Source organism: Choloepus didactylus, chromosome X, assembly GCF_015220235.1.
Source record: "Choloepus didactylus isolate mChoDid1 chromosome X, mChoDid1.pri, whole genome shotgun sequence".
Taxonomy (NCBI): Eukaryota; Metazoa; Chordata; class Mammalia; order Pilosa; family Megalonychidae; genus Choloepus; species Choloepus didactylus.
The window spans coordinates 40,842,515-40,867,709 of NC_051334.1; the positions used below are offsets into that span (position 1 = coordinate 40,842,515).

Sequence of the window (25,195 nt, forward strand, 5' to 3'; positions counted from 1 at the left end):
GCTGAATGGTGTAAGAATGTGGTGGAAAGGGGAACTTTACAGTCATGTGTTCACTAGAAGGAAAGTTGGGGTTAAAACATGGGAATCAATAACATAGTGAATCTTGTGGTGGACAATGTCTGTGATTAACTGTACAAATATAAAAAAGTTTTTTCATGAAATAGAACAAATGTTCGACACTATTACAAGGAGCTAATAATAGAGGGGTATATGGGAAAAAATGTACCTATTGCAAACTATGGACTATAGTTAACAGTAATATTTTAGTACTCTTTCATCAACAGTAATGAATGGGTCAATAATGGGTGGGGAGGATAAGGGGTATGGGAGGATTTGGGTTTTCTTTTCTTTTATTTCTTTTCTGGGGCAATGAAAATGTTCCAAAATTGATCATGGGGTTTTAGACACATCTATGTGATGATATTGTGAGCCAGTGATTTTGTACTTTGGATGGTTTGTATGGGGTGTGAATATATCTCAATAAACCTGCATTTTTTTTAAAAAAAGTATCTTTCTAACAGCATAAGTTCTTAATTTCGATAAAGCCCAATTTATCAATTTTTTTCTCTTAAGGTTGTACTTTTGGTGTCAGATCTAAGAAATCTTTGTTGGCTGTTGGCCAGAGTTCTCCATCAGTTCCTTGACTTGTGGGGCAGCTCACAACATGGCATCTAGCTTGCCTCAGAACAAGTGAGCAAGAGAGTAAGAGAGTACTCAAGATGGAAGCCACGATCTCTTTGTAAACTAACCTAAGAAGTGACATCTCATCTTTTTTGCCATATTCTATTTGTTAGAAGTGTATCCCTGGGTCTAATCCACACCTAAGGGGAGGGGATTGCATAAGAGCACGAATACTGGAAGGCAGGCTCATTGGGAACCCTCTAAGAGACATCTTAACGGTGAGCCTTCCAGAGCATGAAAACAGCCTATCTCTATTTATTTAGGTCTTTGCCTTTTTCCCATTGGTGTTTTGTAGTTTTCAGCATAGAGATCATGCACACATTTTGTAAGAATCATACCTAAGGATTTCCCACCACTCCCGTATGTATTAAAACGATTTTAAATATTTTTTTTCGGCATTTAATATGTTCTGAACTAGAAGGGGTTTCTCTGAACATCAAGTCCAGCATATTGCTTGAAGCCCAAGTCCTACTGTCAAGATATTAGAGTCAGCCTTTTCAAAAACTTTTTCTAGGCAGATATATAATCAGTATAATTAGAAAATATGATGGTATAATCTGTTGTTTTCCCATTCAGCAATATATTTTGAACATCCTGTCATATGAATAAATGTGTGAGTGGGGTTGTGGGTGGGGTTTCCCAGGAAACAGACTCTGAGACACAGATTTGTGTGCAGGAAGTTTATTAAGGAGTGCTCTCAGAATCAACATCTATGGGAGAAAGGGGTAAAGTAGGATTAGGCAGGCAGGAAAGCTAGGCGATGGGGCACTAGCAACAAGGGCTGCGGCTTTGGAGCTGGGAGGGCTCTGCAGAGTTGTCCTGAACTGAAAAGAGAAGGCTGAGCCATTGCATTCCTGTGCTGTTTGATGTGGGCTGTCCTTGGGAAGGGGGCGTGACATTGGGCCAAGCAGCTAATGTCAACTGAGTCCAGTTCCCAGAGATAACTGACAGATAAAGGCTGTCAACCTGGAGCACTCCCAGTAACTGGGAGTCCTGAAATGCGATCTAGGCAGTGCACCACAGTTAGGGACACTTTGGGCTCCAATTGGCCCCTGCTTAAATAATAGAAGTTCATTATTCTTACTTAAAAGGGCTGCAACAGATTCCTGGCATCAATAGCATCTGTCCCTTTTATCAGGAAAGCAGAAACTTCCTCAGAAGTCCCCATTAGACTTCCCTTTACATCTCCTTGGCAGAACTGGAACACATGACCACTGCTACCTGCAAGGGATGCTGGGAAAGTGGGAACCGATTGTCATGATTTGGGGCCTGGAGTAGTGAACATTACTACCCTGAACAATATCTGAGCTCTGTTAGCATGGAAGAAGAGGAAAAAGACATGCAACTAACAGGGTCTGCCACAACTGACCTCTACAAAAATTATTTTGAATAATTGCATATGCATGTAACTTATTGAAACAGTCCCCATATTGCTGGACATCTGGTTGCTTCCAACTTTTTGCTATTATCCACTGTGCTGCAATACACATCCTTGTAATTATTCTCTGTCCACACTTCAATTATTTACTCAGGATGAAATGATACACTTTTAAATTGCTGGGCAGAGGAAAGGTACCTTTTTAAAGACTCTGATGCAGATTTCCAAGGTGTACCTGAGAAAGGGTCTACAAATTTATGTTTTCCCAGAGCAGTGACTGAAAAGGTCTACTTCCCCTAGATCCTTACTGACACTGGATATTAACTTTCTCATTGATTTTCATCAGTTTTATATTCTGATGGGGGGAAAAAAAGAGTAACTTGTTTAATTTGCATTTTGTGTTGATTTTTATTGGCCATATTTGCTAACTTTTGCCTCGTGATCCAAAAATGTGCTTTGGACTGTTTTGGATTTTTGGAAAATATGGAGATATGCTTAGTATTTTCACTGTGGTGCTGTGAGGGTTAATTCCAGCCAGCCTAAGTTGTTTTGTTGATGAAGGCAAGAAACATAACTGATTAACAATGTTGCCATTTTAATCCCAGGTCCCAGGAGTTTCAGAACAGTTTGACCAAGTTTGTTTGAATTGTTTATGGCTAACAATGAGATCCACGATTTGCAGGCGATCCTTGCAGGGGTCTTATTGTTACCCCACAGCACCCCCACCCCCCAGGGCTCTGCTGTTGGGTCTGGTTGGATTTCAGGAACATGGCTAGATGTTAAAATGCATATTCACACTTAGTATTCACGGTGGCAGCAGAAGGGCTATGCAAAGGAACTTTATAACATGAGTAATTATTTCTATGACCTATAAATTGCATTCTGTTTATCTCTATATGTGGCCAAAATATTTTTTTCTCTTTCAATTCATTTAATTTGAACAATCTTCAAAAACAGCCAATAAACAAACATCGAATGACATCTTGTTGGGTTTTTTAAACCCTCAAATGCCAGGCTACAAAATCATCTTTTGTGTCTTCTACTCAGACCATCCCGCTACTTTTCCATATACCACAAGCCACCCATAGATACAAAGCCAGGGGTGGGGGGGTGGGGGCGTGTAGCTGACATGGTCTATTTAGAGCCGGTAGACAGGAGGGCCATAAGTTCTGATGAAGCACTTCTGGGCAAAATGTAGTCTACTGTGGGGTTGAAGTTTTTCAATATAAAGAAGGAGGGAACAATGGCCAAGACTGGGAAGAGAGTGTTTGTTGTTATAAAAGACGGAAGATGTAGCTTCATTGTGAGAAACAAGCATTATTCCTAAAAAGGAATAAACGCTCACCTGATTGTGGAGAAGAAAAGAATTTATTCACGATCTTGCAAGAACGGGCACCCAACCAAGATGTGGGGGTTGGCGCACAGAACAATAGAATCAGCAGTATTTATTCCCTACACCTAACTGCAAGTCCCTCCCCTGTTTCTCCATTGGCTGGATACTTCAGAGGTTACATTCTATTTGACAAGCCTAACTAGCCTGCGCAAATTTGAAACATGCAGCCGGCCCAAATTGGAAACATTTGAAAAAAAAGTCTCCTGTGCAAACTTGGAACATTTGAAACAAGTCTCTACCCCTCTTTCCTTTGTTCTTGAACTACAGAGCCAGTCTGAGCTAGTTTGGTAACAACTTATGAAGCTGTTTAAGGAACTTCTACCCTCCTCCCCAATCTCCACCTTGCAAGGACAGTGGGTGGATAAACAGGAGGACCGGCCACTGATTATAGCTTGGCTTCTTGACCCTCTGCCATTCCCCTGAGCTGCCCCCACCCTGTGTGAAAGCTAAACTTAATCTAATTCTCACTTTCATGATCTGCAGCTTCATTTTCCTTCCCCAAGACTCTTTCACCCTTCTCCTTCGGAGACGTCTTTCTATTGTCAGCTTCAGGAAGTTTTCCAGCCACTTCTTTGGAAACAGCATTACCCCCTCCACCCCCAGCCCCCCAAACACACACACTTCTGTGCTACTTTGTGCTTGAGAACAAATTTTACATTCTTGTGTGCAAAGGCTACCAAATAAGTGTTTCCTAGGGTCATCACACTATACAGAACAGCAGAATGAATAAGATCCATAGGCCATATTCACCCATATAAGCAGATGGAAATGGTGGACGCAGTGAAGGCGTTCCTGAAGAAAAACGAGGTGGACTTGCTGCTAAAATCCTGCAGGAGCAGGGCCTCCTCAGACTGCTATTTGGAGCCCCCCAGGAAGCCATCAAAAATATTTTTAAAATATCACCCAGAAAGGTAAAAGAAGGAGAAAAATCATTTTGCTAATCCAATAAAGAATGATGACACATGAATTTAGAAACATATGCCATAGCTATTTTATCGGGAAACATGGCAGTGCTGTTTTGAAAACATTTACTGAATATGTAACTCATGAATAATAGATCTCTAACTCCAGCTTATATTTTCTTAGTGAAAAGAGGTTAACAGCTATTATTATAGCCAAAATAGAACCACAGTGCTATAAATTCTACAAAATAACTTGAATATTTTATTTAGTATCTCTAAACATATGAACACGTTGTACCAAAAATTGCTGAAAGGACTTTTTAGTGAATATCATATGATTCATATAGCCATCATCACTGCACTTTTTGTGCATCATTATAGTCTTGCATATAAGTAGTAAATGTGTATTAGCATGGAAAACTATTCTATACATCCACATGTGCTTCATATTAATTATATAGAAAAAGAAATAAAAATAGTCAAAAATGTAATTTGATATATATGACACAGCTTCTAAATTAATAAGAATTATCATTGAAATACATAGTAATAAAGCAAACAAAGTACTAAAGCATGCTGTGAAAATATATGGCCACTACAAGAATATAATTAGGTACCTCTATCAAATAAATAAGGATTAAAAAAGAATTAGACTATCCAATGCAGATCAAAATACAGAGAACATGAACACTCCGTATATAGCAGGTGGAAATGTAATGCAGTGTAACTCTTTTGTTGACCGATTTAGCAATACATAAATAAACAGAGCATAAAAATTACTCGTATCTTTGACTTAATGAATCTATATTAAAGTCTAGTAGTGTAAGACAATAAGCCACATCCAAAATATTTATACACAAAGATATTTATTGCATTATTTATAATGAAAAATTATAAACAACTTTAACGTCAAAAAATTGGAGAAGAATTAATAGATAATGAAGTTTTTTAAATGTTATTTAATCAACAGTATATCTATACAGTGGGGTTAAGGCAGCTGTAGAATGGAATGAAGATCTCATGCTACTATTAAGTAATATCTAGGATCTAGGATATGGTGTTAAGTGAAAAAAAGTAAGGTGCAGAAAATTTGTATAGTAAGATACCTTTTAGGAATATATATATTCCTAACTATGTATATATTATTCCAAAAGAAACAATGGAAAGAGAATCCAAGAACTCATAAAAGTGGTTTCCTGAAGGGGGAGTGAGAGAATGGGAAAGTACAAAGACGGAAACTAGATCTCACTGACTATATCTTGTTTTATAGTTTTTACTTTGTGTGGTAGCCAGCTTCCAAGATGGCCCCCAAGGATCCTCACCTCCTGGGAGTCACACCCTTGTGAAGTCCCTTCCCATATTGTACCAGGGTCAGTCTGTGTGACCAATAGAATTTGGCGGAAAGTCACTGTGGTTTCCATTTTGCTATTTCTCTCTCTTGGAATCATTTGTTTGGGGGAAACCAGTTGCCATGTTGAGCAGTTCCACATGGTGAGGATCTGAGGCAATGGGAGGGAGCCATCTTGGAAGCAGATCCTCCAGGCCCAGGCAAGCTTTCAGATGACCGAAGCCCTAGCTGCCATTTTGCCTGCAACCTCCCAAGCCAGAATCACTCAGCCAGGCCATTCTCAAATTCCTGACCCACAGAAACTTTGAAACAATAAATGTTTGTTCTTTTAAGACACTATGTTTTAGTACAATTTGCTACACAGCAATAGATCGCAAATACACATTGGAACTGTAAAATTGTACTAAATAATTTAAAAATGGAATTTAATAGGAAGGGAGGGAGGGAGGGAGGAAGGAAGGGAAAAAAAAGCAGGCCTAAAACTGGAAGACAAATAGAAATAAATGAACCTGACTATGTATCAATTTGGTGGCAAAAGTCCACAGAGAATGATTTCAAGACACTTTCAAACAGTCTTTTTACTGGACAGCTCTACTAGGAGAGATCCTAAGGACAAAAAGAACAGCAAATAAATCTTAAATGGCATTCAGTGCTCTTATTCTTAGTAATAACATAGGTATTATTTTGAAACTATTGTATCTATGTAGTAGAAAAAAGCACATAAATTATTGTTAGTTTCATGAGGAACCAAGATTTTATGCAAGAGAAAAGAGATACCAACACAAAATCAAAGACGTTAAGTAAAAACCCTTAACCTTTAATTTGGATTGGCAATATCAGTAAGAATTCATGACTTACTCTTCTTCCAAAAAAATGTTTTTCCTAGCTCTGTGCACTGATAAGACTAAAAACAATGACAACACAATACAATAAAGACCCAGCATCCTGACTGTGGTGATTAAATACAACTTAAAACAGACAAACATGGGGACCGCCTTAGGGAAATAGCTAATTCCAATTCTAAAACTGGAAATGTAAAAGATGAACCTGGAATATCTTGTTTTACTAGAAATTAAGGATGCCAAAAGCCATGTTTCAGGACTCAGGAACCAAGTTTTAAAGAGGCTCTCACTGGCCCAATACAGGACAACTTGGGCATCAAAAAGAATAATGATTGCAAAGGAGTATATGTATTTATACATTAAATATTTTAAGACTCCATGAGTTCATAGTGGCACTAAAAAAATAAGTAAATAAAACCTCATTGGCCACTTTTTGGAGGCTGCTGAGACACAAACATATTAATCATCAAATTGGTAAATAAAGGAAAAGAATTAAGCATTTATCTTACCTTTCCTGTCCAAATTGCCTAAGAACATCCAGAATCTATGAGGGAAAGTTCTTCATTATAAACGAATTCAATCTTCAAATACAGAAAGAAAGAATGACAGAATTGGAAAACCACCATTTCATGAAGGAACGGTCTGCATTAAGGGGAATGTTTTCTATTTTGATAAAACGTAAACATTCATCAAGCTGTTCACTTAAGATTATGCATGTATTGTAGATAAAGTAGACCTCAATTTAGTAATTTTACCACAAGTTTTAAATTACATCACAATTTTAAAAATCACCACTGTGTCTTCCAATGAGGTGCAGTAGGAATTACACAACACCCCTTTGAAATATTGTTGGAAAAAAAAAATTTGAACCCGAATCTAACCAAGCCTCCAGGTCTAACTATCAGCTTTCTGGAAATAAAGGGGACAGAGGAACATGTTAAATGATATGAGGATGATGCAACTAGACAAATCTAGAATATGGGACATTCTACAGGACAAATGACATGATTTCTTCAGTGAATAAATGATATAAAAGAGAAAAAGAAGGGGGTTACAGATTATATAGATTACAGATTATTATAGATTACATAGAGATTAGCGACATATTAACCAAAAATATACATGGAGATGGTGTCCTCATTCAAACAAACCAGGGTAAAAAGCCATTTTTGAGACAATTAAGAAAATTTGAACACAGACTGGGATTAGATGATATTAAGGAACTATTGTATTGTACATTTAATTAGGTCTGATAATGGTATTTTGTTCTAAAAGTCTGTATCTGTTAGATACTTAACTCTTTATGGGTGAAATTATGTTATTTGTTTTAAAATACTCCAGGGGAAAAATATGGAGTGGAAGAAATGAAACAAGAAAGGTGAAGTGGTAATAATTGTTGAAGCCAATGGATGGATAAACTAGGGCTCATTAAGCGATTCTCTTTATTTTTTGTGTGTGTTCTAGTTTGCTAATGCTGCCGGAATGCCAAACACCAGAAATGGATTGGCTTTTTTAAAAAATTCATTTTATTGAGATATATTCACATACCATGCAGTCATACAAAACAAAGTGTACATTCAATTGTTCACAGTACCACCACATAGTTGTGCATTCATCACCAAAATCAATCCCTGACACCTTCATTACCACACACACAAAAATAACAAGAATAAAAATTAAAGTGAAAAAGAGCAATTAAAGTAAAAAAGAACACTGGGTGCCTTTTTTGTTTGTTGGTTGGTTTTTTTTCTTCCCCCATTTTTCTACTCATCCATCCATAAACTAGACAATGGGGATTGTGGTCCATATGGATTGGCTTTTATAAAGAGGGTTTATTTGGTTAAAATGTTACAGTCTTAAGGCCATAAAGTGTCCAAGGTAATGCATCAACAATCAGGTACCTTCACTGGAGGATGGCCAGTGGCGTCCGGAAAACCTCTATTAGCTCGGAAGGCACGTAGCTGGCGTCTGCTCCAACTTCTGGTTTCAAAATGGCTTTCTCCCATGATGTTACTCTCTAGGCGGCAGCTCCTCTTCGAAATGTCACTCTCGGTTTCTCTTGGGGCATTTGTCCTCTCTTAGCTTCTCTGGAGCAAGAGTCTGCTTTCAACGGCCATCTTCAAACTGTCTCTCATCTGCAGCTACTCTCTCAGCTCCTGTGCATACTTCCAAGTGTCCCTCTTGGCTGTAGCAAGCTCGCTCCTTCTGTCTGAGCTTATATAGTGCTCCAGTAAACTAATCAAGGCCCACGCTGAATGGGCGGGGCCACACCTCCATGGAAATTATCCAATGAAAGATCTCGCCCACAGTTGAGTGATCACATCTCCACGGAAACATCCAATCAAAAGTCTCCAACCCAATCAACACCAATACCTTTCCTGCCCACACAAGACTGCATTTGGGAGACATAATACATCCACACCAGCACAGTGTGTTATTAAACCAGTAAGTTATTAAGCTTCAAACCCATCCTTGTAGATCCTACTTTTTTGATTCCAGGGACAGAATTCTACAGATCACACTTCTGCTTTGCCAGCTGCTCCCTGTTAAGCTCTCCCTATAGGGAGTTGCTAAAGGGAGATGCAAGGCTGGAGGAGGAAGTAAGGACTTAAGCTTCCTTGTCCCTTTCTGTCAGCTTTCTGTTCCTGTTAACATTACCCCAGGAACATTTCTTCACCCCAGCAACAGCAGCTCCTCCTTGTCTACAGCTGAGCCTAATTTGCAGTTTTCCACCATTCATAGACCCAGTCTCATCACATGCCCCTTGGAAACACCAGGAGAGCAGCAGTCCTCTCCTTAGGGGTCTGGGTCCCCACCCCATGGAGCCCTCCTCCAAGCATCTAAGTTGTAATCATTCCATCCTATTACTTGTTCCATCAACCTTGGGGTAGTAACTGCTTCCTGTAGTTACTCTTTCCATAACTTCAATCCTCTTTTGACCCTTTCAGTTACCTAGTTAACAACTTTATGCCTGGTTAACATTTAAAAAAAATATTAAATCCTGTATTTTCAAAAAACTAATGGGGTTTCTGTCTCCTGGCTAGACCCTGATTGATAGATAAAACAACTCCCATCAGTCATTGGTTGAGGGCTGCTCCCAGGGACGTTAATTCCCCAGCATTCCTGGTCAGTCACAATTGGTGGCAGAGCAGGCTGCTGCAGCACAGCAGGCTCCAGTGACAAGAGAAAGCCTGCAGGCAAAATAATGCACAAGGTAGTAGTTGGAAATTAGGCCAGTGTGCACTAAAGTGATAAGGTAGAAGAGAAGAGGATGGGGTGGGGGGGGGCGGGGAGGGGGGGACTGGGGGGAAAGGAATGACAAGCTTTGCTGCCTAGCCTAATGCCCTTTCTTAAAATATGATTTTTAATTGTACAAGCATTCATTATCCTTGAGAGACATTTAATTATTGCGCATAAGGCTCAAGTCCTCTCAATCACCATCCCGAATTCAGATCCCCTTTCTCTTCATTCCTCCCCAGAGGTCATCACTGCAGATTAATTATACAGAAAAATAAATAGAAATAGTCAAAAATGATATTTGATATATATAGCAGTTATAATAAGAATTATCATTGAGATGTACAGTAATAAAGTAAAGTAACTTAGTACTAAAAGATGATGACATATACATGTGTTTTATGCATATATATGCTCAGTAAAATATATTTGGCATTATTTTGAAGACTATCTTGTTTTGTTTTTCACTGCATTGCATACATATTTTTTTTTAATTACAGAAGTTGTGGGTTTACAAAACAATCGTGCATAAAATACAGGGTTCCCATATGATACGTTATTAATAACACCTTGCATTGGTGTGGTACATTTGTTACAATTGATGAAAGCACCTTTTTATAATTGTACTATTAACTATAGTCTATGATTTAACTTAGGGTTCACTGATTGTGTTGTGCAGTTCCATGGATTAAAAATTTTTTTTTTCTGGTACCAAATATACAACCTAGCATTTACTCTTTTAACCATATACAAATATTTAATTCAGTGCTATTAATTATATTCACAATGTTATGCTACCATCACCCACCATCCATTACCAAAACATTTCCATCGTCCCATTAAAAAATCATTCATTTTAAGCCTTAAGTCTCAATTCCCTACCCTATCTCATCCCTTGGTAACCTATATTCTAGATTATGACTCTACACATATACTTATTCTAAGTATTCCATCTTAGTGAGATCATACAATATTTATCCTTATGTGTCTCCTTTATTTCACTCAGCATATCTTTCAAGTTCATCCATGTCATCGCGTGTATCAGAACTTCATTCCTTTTTATAGCTGAATAATATTCCACTGTGTGTATATGCCACATTTTGTTTATTCATTCATCAGTTGATGGACACTTGGGTTGTTTCCATCTTTTCACAATTGTGAATAATACTGCTATGAACATCAGTGTGAAAATATCTTTTCAGGTCCCTGCTTTCCATTCTTTTGGGTATATACCTCAAAGTGGGATTGCCAGGTCATATGGTAATTCTAAACTTAACTCTTTGAGGAACTGCTAAACAGCTGCTGCACAATTTTACATTGCCACTAGCAATGAATGAGTGTTCCTATTTCTCCACACCCTCTCCAACACTTGTAGTTTTCTATTTTTTAAATAGTAACCATTCTAGTGGGTATGAAATAGTATCTCATAGTTTTGATTTGCATTTCCCTCATGGCTAAAGATATTGAGAATCTTTTCATGTGCTTTTTAGCCATTTGTGTATCTTCTTTGGAGAAATGTCTGTTCAAGACTTTTGCCATTTTTTAAAAATTGGGCCATTTGTCTTATTGTTGTTGAGGTGAAGGATTTCTTTATATATTCTGGCTATTAAACAGATATTATCAGATATGAGTTTTCCAAATATTTTCCCCCAATTGTGTAAGTTGTTTTACTTTCATGATAGAGTCCTTTGAGATACAAAAGTTTTTAATTTTGATTAGGTATCACTATCTTTTTCCCTTTCTTGCTTGTGCTTAGGGTATAAAGTCTAAGAAACCATTCCCTAACACAAGGATCTGAAGATGCTTCCCTATGTTTTCTTCTAGGAGTTCAGTTTGTATAATTCCCTTTAAGCATTGCTTGTAGGGCAGATCTAATGGTGATGAACTCTCTCAACTATTGTTTATGTCTTAATCTCTCTCTCATTTATGAAAGCCTTGCCAGATATAAAATTCTTGGTTGGGAATTGCTTTCTTTCAGTACTTGAAGTACTTCATCCCACTGCCTTCTTGCCTCCATGATTTCTGATGAGAAACTGGCATTTAATCTAATCATGACTCCTTTGTGCATAACACATTGCTTTTCTCTTGCAGCTTTCAGAACTCGCTCCTTGTCTTTTGCATTTGACTGTTTGATCAATATGTGACGGGGCATATTTTTCTTCATATTTAAACTACTTGGTGTTCTTTGGATTTCTTGGATGTGCATATTCATATCTTTTATTAAGTTTGGGAAGTTTTCTGTCATTGTTTCTTTGAATATTCCTTCTGCCCCTTTCTATCTTCTCCTTTTGGGCTCCCATAATGTGTATATTGGCATGCTTGATGTTGTCCCCGAGTTCTCTCAGGCTATTTTTGCTTTTTATATTTCTTTTTTTCTTTCTGATCCCCAGCCTGATTCATATCAATTTATCTTGTCTTCCAGTTCATTGATTTTTTCTTGTGCCAGCTCTTATCTGCTGTTGAACCCTCCTGGGAACTTTTTGTTTCAGCTATTGTGGTCTTCAACTCCAGTAGTTCTGTTTGGTTCCTATTTGAAATTTCTCTTTGTTGAGATGCTCATATTGTTTATTCATTGTTTTCCTTTAGTTTTTTCTCTGTATCTTCCTTCATCTCCTTGAACATATTGAAGATCATTTTTTTTTAAAGCTATTTTCTGGTATGTCCACAGTCTAGGCTTCTTTGTTGGTGTTTTCTGGATTTTTGTCCTCTTCCTTTGGATGGGTCATCCTTTTCTGTTTCTTTATTTGTCTTGCAATCCTTTGTTGCACACTGTACGTTTTAATATTTTTGAATGTTGAAATACGTTAAAATATTAAAATATTTCTTGAGTTTGTATCCACCTAGTGATTTGACAGTGATATTGTTGAATATCAGCTCTCCTATCAGGAAGGTGCACCCAAGGCGAATGCAAAGTGCAGGGGCCTCCCTGTCCTGGGCTTGTGCTTACTAGTAGCCTTAGGAGTTCCCGTTATCAGGAGTTTGAATGCCTCCACTACTTCCCAGGAGACAGACCTTCTCCCTCTCCCAGGTGTTCTACTGCTGGACATAGAGCAGGTATGCCTTTGCCCCAGGTCATCTGCCTCAATTGTTTCTTACATTGCTTTTTTTTTTTTTTTTTTTTTTTTTTTTTGCCTCAAGCTGCTTTTGCCTGAAAGTCAAATTCTGGGAGCCAGGAGCACACCAGAGACGAGTTTCCCAAGTCATTCTTTCCCAGCAGGAACAAGGCCAGGGAACTACAAAGGGAGTGCCAGCTGGCTCCAAACTGTCCTGGAGAAGGGATGAGGGAAGGGCCCAAAAGGGTGCCAGGACCTTCTTCCATGTTCCCTAAAGCTGTGTTTTCCTGACCTGCCCAGCAAATGCAGCCCTTCAAGTGTCCTCTGAGGCAACAAGGAAGTGTACCATCTTCAAGTCTCCTCTGACTCCTTTGTCCAGGGTAGTTTGGCATGATGGCCTCCCTCAGAGCCAGGCCCTAGTGATACCAAGTAGCTAATCAAAAGCCATGACTAGCAATTGGTCCATACCCACCTCAGATCCTGGAGAAGTAGATTTTTATGTCCCCACGTGTAAGCTATACCATGAGCCAAACCCCACTGCTGCTTGCTGCAAAAATGGGAGATTGGCACCAGTAACCATGGCACGGAGAGAGCAATTTAATGTTATTTACCCCAATTTACCAGCCTCTTCCTCCCACCGTTCCCTGGATGCTGCACAGTGCTCTACTGGACTCTGGAGTTACGAAATAGTTGATTCAGACAGTTCATGCCTGTTTAATAGTTGTTCTGGTACAAGGATTGATTCCTGGAGCTTCCTTATCTGCCATCTTCCCACCCAGGGTATTTTTCTCATATCATTTTGTATTTTGTTTTATTCACGAGACAATTTGTCTTGGAAGTCATCCCACATTATGATGCATAGATCTCCCTCATTCTTTTTAACTGCTGCATAATATTCCTTAGGAGGCTTAGGCCCCTGTTTATTTCACTGTTCCCCTATGTTCACTATTGCAAAAATTCTATGAGTAGAATCCTATAATTTTATGTCCCTGTGTCTTCGGACCTGTTGTCCTTGCCAGGATAAGTGCAGAGTAGTAGAAATGCTGAGTCAGAAAGAATGCATATTTTAAAAGTTGCATTAGATGTTTAAAATGTGCCCTCCAAAATATAGTTCCAATTTACACGTGTATCTGGAGGGCACCAATGCCCTTTTTAGTACAGGACTTTCCATAGCCACCTTAGCCTCACATTTAGTCCCTTGCACTGCTCTGACCTCCTTTAGCAGAAGGTAATATGGTGCGGGGGGCGGGGAGGCTGTTCATCCTGATCACCCCACAGACCACCAAACACCTTCCGCAACTTACAGTTCAGGGAGCTACCATGGCAGAACTACTGTAATCCAACAGAAGATACCAGAACCCTATCGGAGCCTTCAGAGGGGCAGCATTGTCCCCACATCCAGCTGAGAGTAGAGTCACACAGAAACTGTGTGACTTGTGCATGAATAAGTAAGACAGCCCCAGGCGACTGCTGGAAATAAGCAGGTGCCTTTTGTGGGGATCTGAGGTTCTTGCATAACCAGGTGGCAGGGCTGGGGGGAAAAAATTCAAACAGAGAAAGCAGCAAGGGCTAAGGCTCTGAGATTGGGAGCGTGGTTATCGTTCAAGGAATGGTAATGAGGCTAGCTTGGTTGGAACAGAAAGAGTGAAGGGTGCGAGATGTAGGAAATGACATCAGAGAGATAATGATGGGGGTTGGAGACTTTGTCAGCTTTCCCAGATCACATCCTGCCCGAGGGTTGTTTTCAACCTCACAGCTTTTTTAGACCACGCTCTTGGTTTCTTTGGCAATTCAATACCCTCAAACACTTAGCAGGCCTCTGAGCTCTTTGCTTCTAGGCAGTTCTGCGTGCAGTAATCACACCAAAGTTCTTTCGTCGACATAGTTGTAAAGTCTGCTTTATGTATTTGCTTCCTTGCTCCTATGCCTCTCTCTTTCCAATTAATAGTGGGAACCTCAACGTCATCTGAAACAACGGGTTTAGATGGGACAGACGCCACCCCCTTAATCTGATTTTTGCTTCAGGGCAGGGTCCCTCTGTTTAACTGAGAAGTCTTAATGGGCCTTAGTGTCAAGTGGTCAAGCAATCCTTCAGCATCTTCATGGTGGCTGATGTGATTGCAGCTGTTAGGTTGGCTTGCCACACCTTTATAGATTTGGCTGCTAAGGAGCTCATGACTCCAAATGGATTTAGACGGTATATCGATTTATAGAGAAAACGTTAGCAAGATCAGCATGGCGTCAGCTCCCTGCACCCTTAGTGCCACAGGACTACACCAAACCTGGGTTGCCAAACAACAGATCACCTGGGTGGTAGGTAGCTCTGGCAAGGAGAAGGCAATTCTAAACTATAGCCAAGCAGTTTCATAGCATGCCACTGAAGCCTGTATCTGTACCCTAGTGGGGTTGTGGGGGAGGTAGAAAGGATTGTACTCACTGAAACCAGGGAGATGGATGAGAAATGGCCTTGTGGCAGTGTCCCACAAGATAGGGATGAAAAGCTGCCTTGCAGCAGCTCCCTGTCCTTATCTCCCCTCCTTCCAGGAGCAATCACAGGGCATTCTGCCAACACTCAGCTCAGGCTGCAGCCAAGCCTTGCTTATGTGGCCTACTTGGAGATGTACAAGGTTGCCAGTACATCATGGCAGAACTTTTCCCTTACACTATGTTACACAGATCCCTTTTCGGGCTTCTCTCTTATTATTTGGGAGATAGAAGCAGTCAGACACAGATAGCCCTGTATCGCCAAATCTCCCAACTCTACTTCCTTTCATTCCTACTCTTGAACTAGCCAATCCTTGCCTGAACTTTTGTCTTTCTTGTAATACCTTGCTAAACACAGTGAGTAACCATCAATATATATTCCTAACATTGTTTGCCATCCTCATTCCCTAAAGCTCTAGGAGGCACTTGGTTTGAGCTCCATTTTATCACAGGTGACATTTTTTTTTTTTATTTTACAGGTGACATTTTAACTAAGCACTTTGCTATTATTTAACATGACTCTTTATCTTTCTATCCTTTGATATCGGTTTCCTCACTGCTCAGTGGCTCAAACACAACAGAAGTTTATTTATTGTCCACCTTACAGTACTAGGTGGGTGAACAGGTCAGTGGGGCAAGCCTCCCCCATCCTGTCATTCAGAAACCCTGACTGATAGGGGCTTTGCTTTTTTCAACACATGGCTACCAAGGTCATCCTCCAGGGTAAGGTTGCAGAGCCATCTCCATTGCAGCAAGCTGGCAGGGGAGAAAAGCATATAACAGTGTGCATGGGAGGTTTATATGGGCCAGGCTGGCAGTGAAACATGAAAATATTTCTCCCATTCCATTGCTTCTAATTTCATCACATGGCCACACCTAACTGCAAAGGAGGCTGGGAGATGTGTGCCCGGGAAAAAAGAGGAGAGCATGGATTAGGTGAGTCTCTAGCAATCTCTACCAAAGGTGCTTTGGAATAGGTTGTTGGGTGCGGAGGTAGGGAGAAGTGGCTGAATTCTGGATTTATATTGAAGATAGACTCAAAGGTTTTTGACCTGAATAACTGGAAGAATAGAGTTGCCTTTTACTGAGGTGATAAGGACTATCAAGCGCTCACTTTTAGGCATGTTATTTTTGAGATGCTGTGAGCGTCTGCGTGGAGATAGCAAATAAGCAGTTGGATATTCAGGTCTATAGTTCATGTGAGTGGTCAGGATGGAAAATATAGATTTGGAAGTCCTCAAGACATAGATAATATTTAAAGCTGTTGGATGGCACTAGATGCAAAACTGTATGCACAATAATACTGAATTTCATTCATTCTACAAAATACATTTTTTCACATCTTTGAAATTGGAACAACACTCAACAGAGTCTTCAATTATTATGATTGGCAGTGTTTTCTCTCTTTGTCAGTTGCATTTAAAATAACGATGGATCTTACAATTGATGACACCTCAAATTCAATGAGATATAGTAATCATAGTAGTAAAAATGATGATGATAAATACTGAGCACTTGATATTGTGTGGGCATCAGACATTGTGCTAAGGCCTTTACATGATTACCCTTATATGTAGTTATAACAGAGAGAGGCTAACAGCATGGGTACAGGGGCCTAACTGTTTTGGTCTCAATTCTGGCTCTGGACTTAATAACCAAATGATCTTGGCCAAATGCTTGATCTTTGCCACAATTTCCTCATCTCTAAAATGGGATGATAATAGTACCTAACTCATAGGTTTATTATGAGGATTAAATGAATTAATACATGTAAAGGGCTTAGAACAATGCTAAGCACTTGAGAAGTGCTAAAATGATTTGATATCATTATTGTTAAAACTATGTGAAAAATGTATGTGTGTATGCAAAAATTCATAGAGCTGGTATTCTTTAGTGCATTTTACCCACATTACTGTATATATTTTATACCTCAATAAAAGAGGAAAACAAAATAAAACAAAAAAGGTTAGAGAAAAAGAGATCTATTTTATAAATAAGAAAAAAGTGTGCAATGATAATCATTGAAGAATTCTTTTTATAATAGCAAAAGATTGAAAGCATGTTAAATGTGCATCAATAAAGGATTGGCTATCCAAATTATGTTGCCAACGAAATACTACGTAATCAACAGAGAAAAGTCAACTCTAAGTGTCCTGATGTGGAATGATCCGCAAAATATATTAAATGAAAAAATGCAAGGTACAGAAAATAGCATATTAACATTTGTTGACTGTTCTATGAAGTGAATGAATTTATGTTATTTTAAAAAAAGATTACGTATACACACTTACTATTCTTCAAAATAAATAAAGAAAATGCCATTTTAAAAGATTAATGGGAAATACACTGAAATTATAGCAATCATATTTTAGCATTGTAGGAGATATTTTTGTTTGTTTCTCAATTTTCCAAACTTCCTTAATTTGGTTACAATTTTTCTGTAATTTTTTTCCCCAAAAGGACTATTCATACAAAAAAATCTGAAAGGAAATAATACACAAAAATGACAGTGGTCATTGTTTTTGGTGATGGAATTAAGGAGAACTTTCCCTGTTTTCCAGACATTCTGTAATGTCATCAGATGACATTTACAATAATGTTTTGTGTGTGTGTGTGTGTGTGTGTGTGTGTGTGTGACACATGTACAGGCTTTGTTTGGTTTAAGCCTCTGGTGTCCAGATTAGGCAAACTAAGTGAAAAACCCTTGGACTGGACGGTGCTTGGACAAGGCCTATTTCTGTTAGTTATACCACTTGTTATGGCTTCCACTTCCAGCACACATTAAAAGCTACTGGCTACGGTACATCACTATTTTGAGATGCGATCCCATGCTTGTTGAAGGGCTGACCAAGCAGAAAAGACTTGCTGCTTTGGAGACAGTGTAGTTTTTCTCGAGTCTTTGTGCAAACTGTGAGTGAGTGAAGCAGCCACAAACAGTAGCACTGTCTGCAAACAGCCACTTGAGGAGTCAAATCCAAGACCAGAGCCCAGGTGGGCTCCCCACAGAGAAGCAAATAGTCCTGAAATGGACCCAGAAATATAAAGATGAAGTGGAGAATTGCTGCTAGATAGTCAACAAATCACCAAAGGATTACACATTTTCTACAAAGAATACATTTTGGGGGAAGTTTTTTTTTTTTTTTTAGTTTTAGTTTTTATACAAAGTGCTAGCATTTATTCTTTAGTTGTGTAGATGTCTTGGATAATCCATTCCAGGAAGATCACTTAGTCCAACTTAATGAAGCCTATATCCTTCGAGTACTGATGTAAGAACTGGCAGCACATTTTGGGGCCATGTTTCTGGATCAGACCATGACAGATGCAGAGAGAGTGGAAACCCTGGCTGAATTTTTGTGGGTGGCCCCAGTAGAGCTGCTGGTCACCCATCTTGCTTTTTGGGATGTGTTGAGACAAAAAGGGAAGAATGAATTTTATCTAAAAGAATGAGGTAGCAAAAAATATACCTGAGAGCAAAGAAAGAATTGCTATTTCTAGTAGTCAAAAATGCAATGTTTAGAATAACAAATAAATAAAGACACCAATTTTGGTTGGAAAAAAAGCTCTGAATTAGAGAAAAGTTTGAATTGCAGACTATCTTTAGAGAAACAGCACTTTATTACATACACACAAATATATATAAAATCCTAGCTGATCAATCCTTAGAAGTGCTGAAGGGAGTGGATCTCAAACTTTAATAGCCTGCATTAGAATTGTCTCAGGTCACCTCTTGACCATGAACCCATGGCCTTGCCTTTCTTGATTCTGGAAAGCTCTATGTGAAACAGAAGCCTCTGGTCATTTCTATGCTGGTTCCAGATGCCCTTGAGAAGCTACTTTAATTATTAAGAATGATTTAAGAGATTAGTATTTTAACAGATTTTTCTAAAATGTTTGAAACAATTGTATTAAGAGACTAGATTGTAAATAATTCTCTTATAATTTTGTTGATACTGTCGATTTGAATAATGCCTTTTTTTCCCCAATGATATGGCAAGCATAAAATTCGAACCAGTTTCTGTCTGGAGTACCATGTTCTAAGTTAGTGAAATCCAAATCAATGATGCTATCATGTATGAATTAGTAAGCAAATGAGCCTATTTGTTTATGAGCAGGTGAGCTTGAAAATGCAATAGTATTTCCAAATTAGAGTAGACTGTGAAAAAACTCTAGCAAAAGGAAGATTTGGTTGAAAGTTTGCCTTTTTACCAAACTTCCAGGTTGGCCAAGAAGAAATAGGAGACTGTGGTGAAAAGGAAAGCAAAATGGAGATGCAACTTTGTCAAGCTGCAATCATGTAGCAGTAGTGTCGAGAGAATTTGACTTGACCAGTATTGATTGTGAAAATGGTTGAGAAAATCAGGTTGACTTTGCTGTTGACATTTAAATCACGAGGCTCATATTTTAGCTAGGTAAGACCTGGAAGTTTTAGAATCTTCTGGACAGGCATGCGGACTGCTATACTACTGTGAAGGAGCAATGAGTTTTCAAGAACTAGGTTAGGATCAGGAGTGAGGCATAACTAGCAGCCTTAAGTCCTGCAGAGGCAACTCACGTCTCTTGTTTCCACAAATTGGCGATATAAAGATTAAGGCTTTGCAGGAGGCATGGTTGTTATTCTCCAACTAGGAAAACATGTACTTCTTAGTTCCAGATGAAATACACAAGAATGTGCTAATAAAAACAATTAAAAGGATCAGATTATTTTGCATTGTAGTAGTTTACATAAAAAATATAAAACAGAACCCTTAAAATTTTTTTGAAGTTTCATTTTTTATTAGAGAAGTAGGTTTACAGAAATATCATGCAGAAAATAGTTTCCATATATCTCCCCACCCCAGGCAGTTTTCCCTATTATTAACACTTTGCAATAGTGTGATACCTTTCATACAATTGATGAAACAATATTATTATTATACTATTAACTATAGTCCATAGTTAACACAGTTAACATTAACTGGTTGGGTTGAACACTCATATGGTTTTTTTGTTTGTTTGTTTAATTTTGGTAACATGTACAACCTAAAATTTCCCCTTTTAACCACATTCAAATATATAATTCAATGGTGTTAGTCACAATGTTTTGCTACCATCACCATCATCCATTACCAAAACTTTTCTATCACCCCAAACAGAAATCGTATACCAATTAAGCTCGCCATTCCCTACCCTCATCCATGCCCATGGTAACCTGTATTCTAGTTTCCGACTCTATGAATTTGTTTATTCTTTAAATTTTAAAAAAGATCCCAAAACTCTAGAGTAAAAGGAGTGAAAAAATATCCAAAACGCAGGCTAATAGCCTCATTGGTGAAATAATAACAGCCGCTGCTTCCTGTGGGGGTTGGGCGCAGTAGAGACGCCCGGGAAGCCAGGTGGGCCGGGGGCAGCTCCTGGGGTGGAGGTGGGGGGGCAAGCCAGCATTTTCGGGGTCTCCTTCCTCAAACCTTAGATACCCAGAGATGACCAATCATGCTAGACAAATCCAGTTGAGACTAACATATAGATCAGAAGGAGTCGGTTAATTCCTAACGGAAGATGTCCCTTCTCAGCGACCTCAACGTTGGGTTCCTAATATCCCGGGTACTAGGCAGTATCAAATGTCTGGGAATCGACGTTTTAGTAAAATTGCAATCCGTCCCTCTCTCTGGTTTCTCACTTCAGGAGGCCCAACCTCCAGCCTCCACACCGGCTCCTTTCAATTTCCTCTGCTCTCTCCCTGATCCCTCTTCCTTTCTGCTCCTTCTCCAAAATTCTTCGGTTCTCCTGCAGAGCCCTGTAGCCATCCGTTTTGATACCCAGCCCCTGAGAGGTCTTATTTCACCTGAGAAGACATCTCGAGGTTCTTTCAGCCACCAGAATAAAACGGATTTCATCTTGTTGCATATATATTTTCTTTTGTTTGTCTTGGCTTTTTAAAGTTGCTGGAGGTTTTTGTTTGTTTGTTTGTAATTAAGTAGAGAAACTAATATATATATATAGACTTTCCCGAATGACACTGTGGATGACTTTCATTTTGTTTTTTATTATTCATTTTTCGAATTATCTTAACCTCTTTAACAGGGGCAAATCCAAGTTTTGTTAAGCCTGACATTTATACCATTTGGGGAGCCCTCTTTAAGAGACAGATTTCAGAATTACCAATGCAAAAGTAGGTACAAAAGGGAATATATACCATGCGAAAAGAAATCACAACAAATTACAGGTTTTAAAAAGCTGACAACCGTAAACATCACAAAATTCAGGGGGAAAAACGTCATGGTTGATCAAAATGTGTTTTTATATTATTAATAGTTTAGAAAAAAATTTTTAGCATCACAATGTATTAGTAATACCAAGTACTCTTAAATGTTTAGATAATAGACAGGAAGAAGAAAGAAAGAGAGAGAAGGAGGGAGGGATGGAGGGAGAATAGAGAAAGAAAAGTCACAAAATGCTAAAAGGTGGTAAATCTGGGCATCTGGGTGAGGGGGTATATTGGAGTTCTATGTTTTGTCTTTGCAACTTTCTTGTAAGTTTGAAGTTTTTTCAAAATGAAAAAGTTTTTTTTTTTACATAGAACATGTGGATTTCTACATGCACATAAGAACGTTGTTGTCTGCAAAGGCTGGGGCTGACTTCAAAGATTAAGGACGTAGTATTTATTTGAATGGCATTTTATTTTGATCTTCAAAATTGCCATATTTAAATTATTATGCCACAAAACACCAGAAAAATTACTGTTGGTTTGGGAATATCGCTTTTGTTGGAGCTGTTAACCAATCCATCTGAGATATTTGCTTGATCATTGTCAGGACACAACCATCATATTTTCCCAATTGTGTATTTAGCTAAAGCAAGATGAGTGAGTGGCAGTAATATTTTGTGACGGCTTGTATTATTTATTTGGGGAACTTTTTCTTTTGAGTGTCTTCTTCTTTAATAGCTTTGCGTGCAGGTGGCAGGGAAGGCTCAGATGGAGCTCAGATATCACCTCCTCCAGGAAGCCAGCTGGGCAAGGAAGAGGGGGCGAGGAGTGCATAGAGGAAGCACTGGACAGCAGGATGGCATGGACTCTAATGGTCTGGGGAAATCCAGGGGTCTCCGAGACCCTTTCAGGAGGACTGCAGGGTCAAAACTATTTTTCATAAGAATTCTAAGATGTAATTTGCTTTTTACACTCTCATTGTCTCACAAGTATGTGGTGGAGTTTTCCAGAGAGTATATGATTTGTGATGTATCCTCAGTCTGAGGGCTAATGGAAGGGATACTCAGGTACTTCTGTATTTTAAAAATTTCTCAGTTTTAAGTTTGAATACAGTAAATATCAAAAGATAGAATTCACATATTCAAAAGGCCTTTTAGAGCCCTCAATAACTTTTAAGAGTTGTAAAGGTGTCCTGAGACCAGTAAGTTTGAGAACTGCTGATTTAGAAGAATTAATGAGTGGCAAGCTGCCATGGGATTTTTGTAGAGGAGGTACAAGGTGTGAGTTGCATTTTAGAAAGTTCACTTTGGCGGAGTGTGGAAGACAGATTAGAAGGCCTGGGGGTGGGCAGAGTGTGAAGCTAGAGGCAGGGAGTCCAGTTAAGAGATGAAAACTCTGCCATACTGATATAACCAGTGAACTCTCTCATCCAGAGAATGCAAGACATTTTTTCTGCACACTGCAGAGTAGCAGAAGGAGTATAGAGGATGATTAAAAACACTTGGAAAGCACATGAAGCTCAGGGATTGATTTTCTGGAAGAAAATTGTTAGGGTCAAGTTGAATATAAGTTTGGGTTTAATACTTGCTTATAAAGTACGGAAAGCTTCATGGAGGTAAACTTTGAGCTATATTTTTAAGGATGGAGAAGTCTAGTTTGGCAAGCAGGAAGAAGAAAAGTATTCTTACTAAGAGTCAGAGACAGACTTTGTGGGGAGTAAATGGGCAGTGTGGCCTAAATGGGTGAGGGACGAGTCATGGACAAAACACAATTAATTTGTTAATCTAATAAATATTTGTTAAGTGCCTGCTATGTGCCAGGCACAGTTCTAGGTGCTAGATTAATATCATAGGACAAAGTCTCTGCTCTCAAGATCTAAGGGCAGGGGGTGGAGGTATAGACAATAAACAGTAAAAAAAAAAAAAATTTATATATATATACACATATGTATCATTAAAATAACTTCAGATATTGAAAGAAGAAAATAAAATTGGATAATGGAAGACAGAGTGATTAAGATGTGGTGGTCAGAGAAAGGTGTCTTTGAGGAAGTGACATTTGAGCTAAGATCTGAATCACAATGAGGAGCCAGCCCTGGGAAGAGTGGTGGGAAGCAGTGGTATGCTGGATGACTTGTACAGTCTTGAGAGAGCTGATTGTTAAACCTTCAGGAACTTTCCAAGCTGGTTGTTAAACACAGCCATTCTTAAAAATCAAAGTGTGTATACTTATAATTAAATTATATTAGAAACAAGCATAATAAATATCCAAGACTCATCTCTTACTAATTATTTTTGTACTTTTACTATTATCTGTGCTCTTGAGGTTATTTATGCCTACTGCATTGGTATGGTACTAAGGTAGGAGTATTTACACCACAGAAATTGGCTAACCCTATGTGAGAAACAAGCACTATTCCTAAAAAGGAATAAACGCTCACCCGATTGTGGAGAAGAAAAGAATTTATTCACGGTCTTGCAAGAACGGGCACCCAACCAAATGTGGGGGTTGGCGCCCAGAACAGTAGACCCAGCAGTATTCCCTAATCGCAAGTGCCTCCCCTGTTTCTCCACTGGCTGGATACTTCAGAGGTTACATTCTGTTCGACAAGCCTAACTAGCCCACGCAAATTTGAAACGTGCAGCCCGCCCAAATTGGAAACATTTGAAATGGTTTCCCTGCGCAAATTTGCAACATTAGGAACGGTTGGAACAAATCTCCACCCCTGACTATAATGGTTATGTCCAGGCCTCTTTAGAGCCAGTCTGGGCTAGTTTGGTAACAAGTTATGAGGCTATTTTGGGAACCTCTACCCCGAGTCTCCACCTTGCAAGGATAGTCGATAGTGGGCGGATAAGCAGGGGAACTGACTGTGGATAGTGGGTGGATAAGCAGGGGAACTGACTGTGGATTACAGTTTGTCTTTTTAACCTTCTGCCAATTCCTTAACTGCCCCACCCTGCAAGGCACACCTGTCCTGTGTGAAAGCTAAACTTAATTTCATTCTCACACCCTACAGAATAGGGCTTGATTTATAGTTTTGTTAATGGTCTAAACCGGGAGTCTACAAACCTCAGCCCCCAGGGCCAAATCTGGCTGATGACATATTTTTGTAAATAGTTTTATTCGAACAACACAGCCGTGCTCATTTGTTTACATATTGTCTACGGCTGCTTTGGTGCTACAATGGCAGAGCTAAGTAGTTGCAAAGCAGAGAGACAATATGACCTACAAAACATAAAATCTTTACTATCTGGCCCTTTACAAAAGAAGTTTGCTGACCCCTGGTCTAGATTTAAGAAAGTGATGTCGAAAATGTTAACAATGCAGATTAAACTTAAAAGTGTGTCTGTACAATTTAAAAAAAGAAGAAAAGCAAGTAAAGGGACAATGACAAATAAATGCAATTCATGATCCTGGACCAGAACTCAGAATGGAGGAGAAAAGGCCCAAAAGAACATTATAGGGATATATGAAAGTAATTGGAATATAGACAGTAAGATTTGTATCTATGTTAAATTGCTCAAACTTGATAACTGTACTTAAGATGATTATATAAGTGAATATCTTTGTTCTTAGGAAATGTACATGGCAATGTTAAATGTTCAAGGAGCACGATGTATACAACCTATTCTCAACTGTTTAGAAAATAGATAGATGATAGATGGCAAAATGTTAAAAATTGGTGGATCT

General features: G+C 38.9%; 1 protein-coding gene and 1 pseudogene across 1 annotated transcript; both read right to left on the reverse strand.

The window, feature by feature from the left end:
• Positions 1–3,193: 3,193 nt before the first annotated feature.
• LOC119522089 lies at positions 3,194–4,336 on the reverse strand (annotated as a pseudogene).
• A 14,207-nt stretch (positions 4,337–18,543) lies between these two features.
• LOC119523823 (40S ribosomal protein S29-like) lies at positions 18,544–18,705 on the reverse strand. Its single transcript, XM_037822631.1, has one exon. It carries the CDS (start codon positions 18,703–18,705, stop codon positions 18,544–18,546), a length of 162 nt encoding a protein of 53 aa, XP_037678559.1.
• Positions 18,706–25,195: the final 6,490 nt, after the last annotated feature.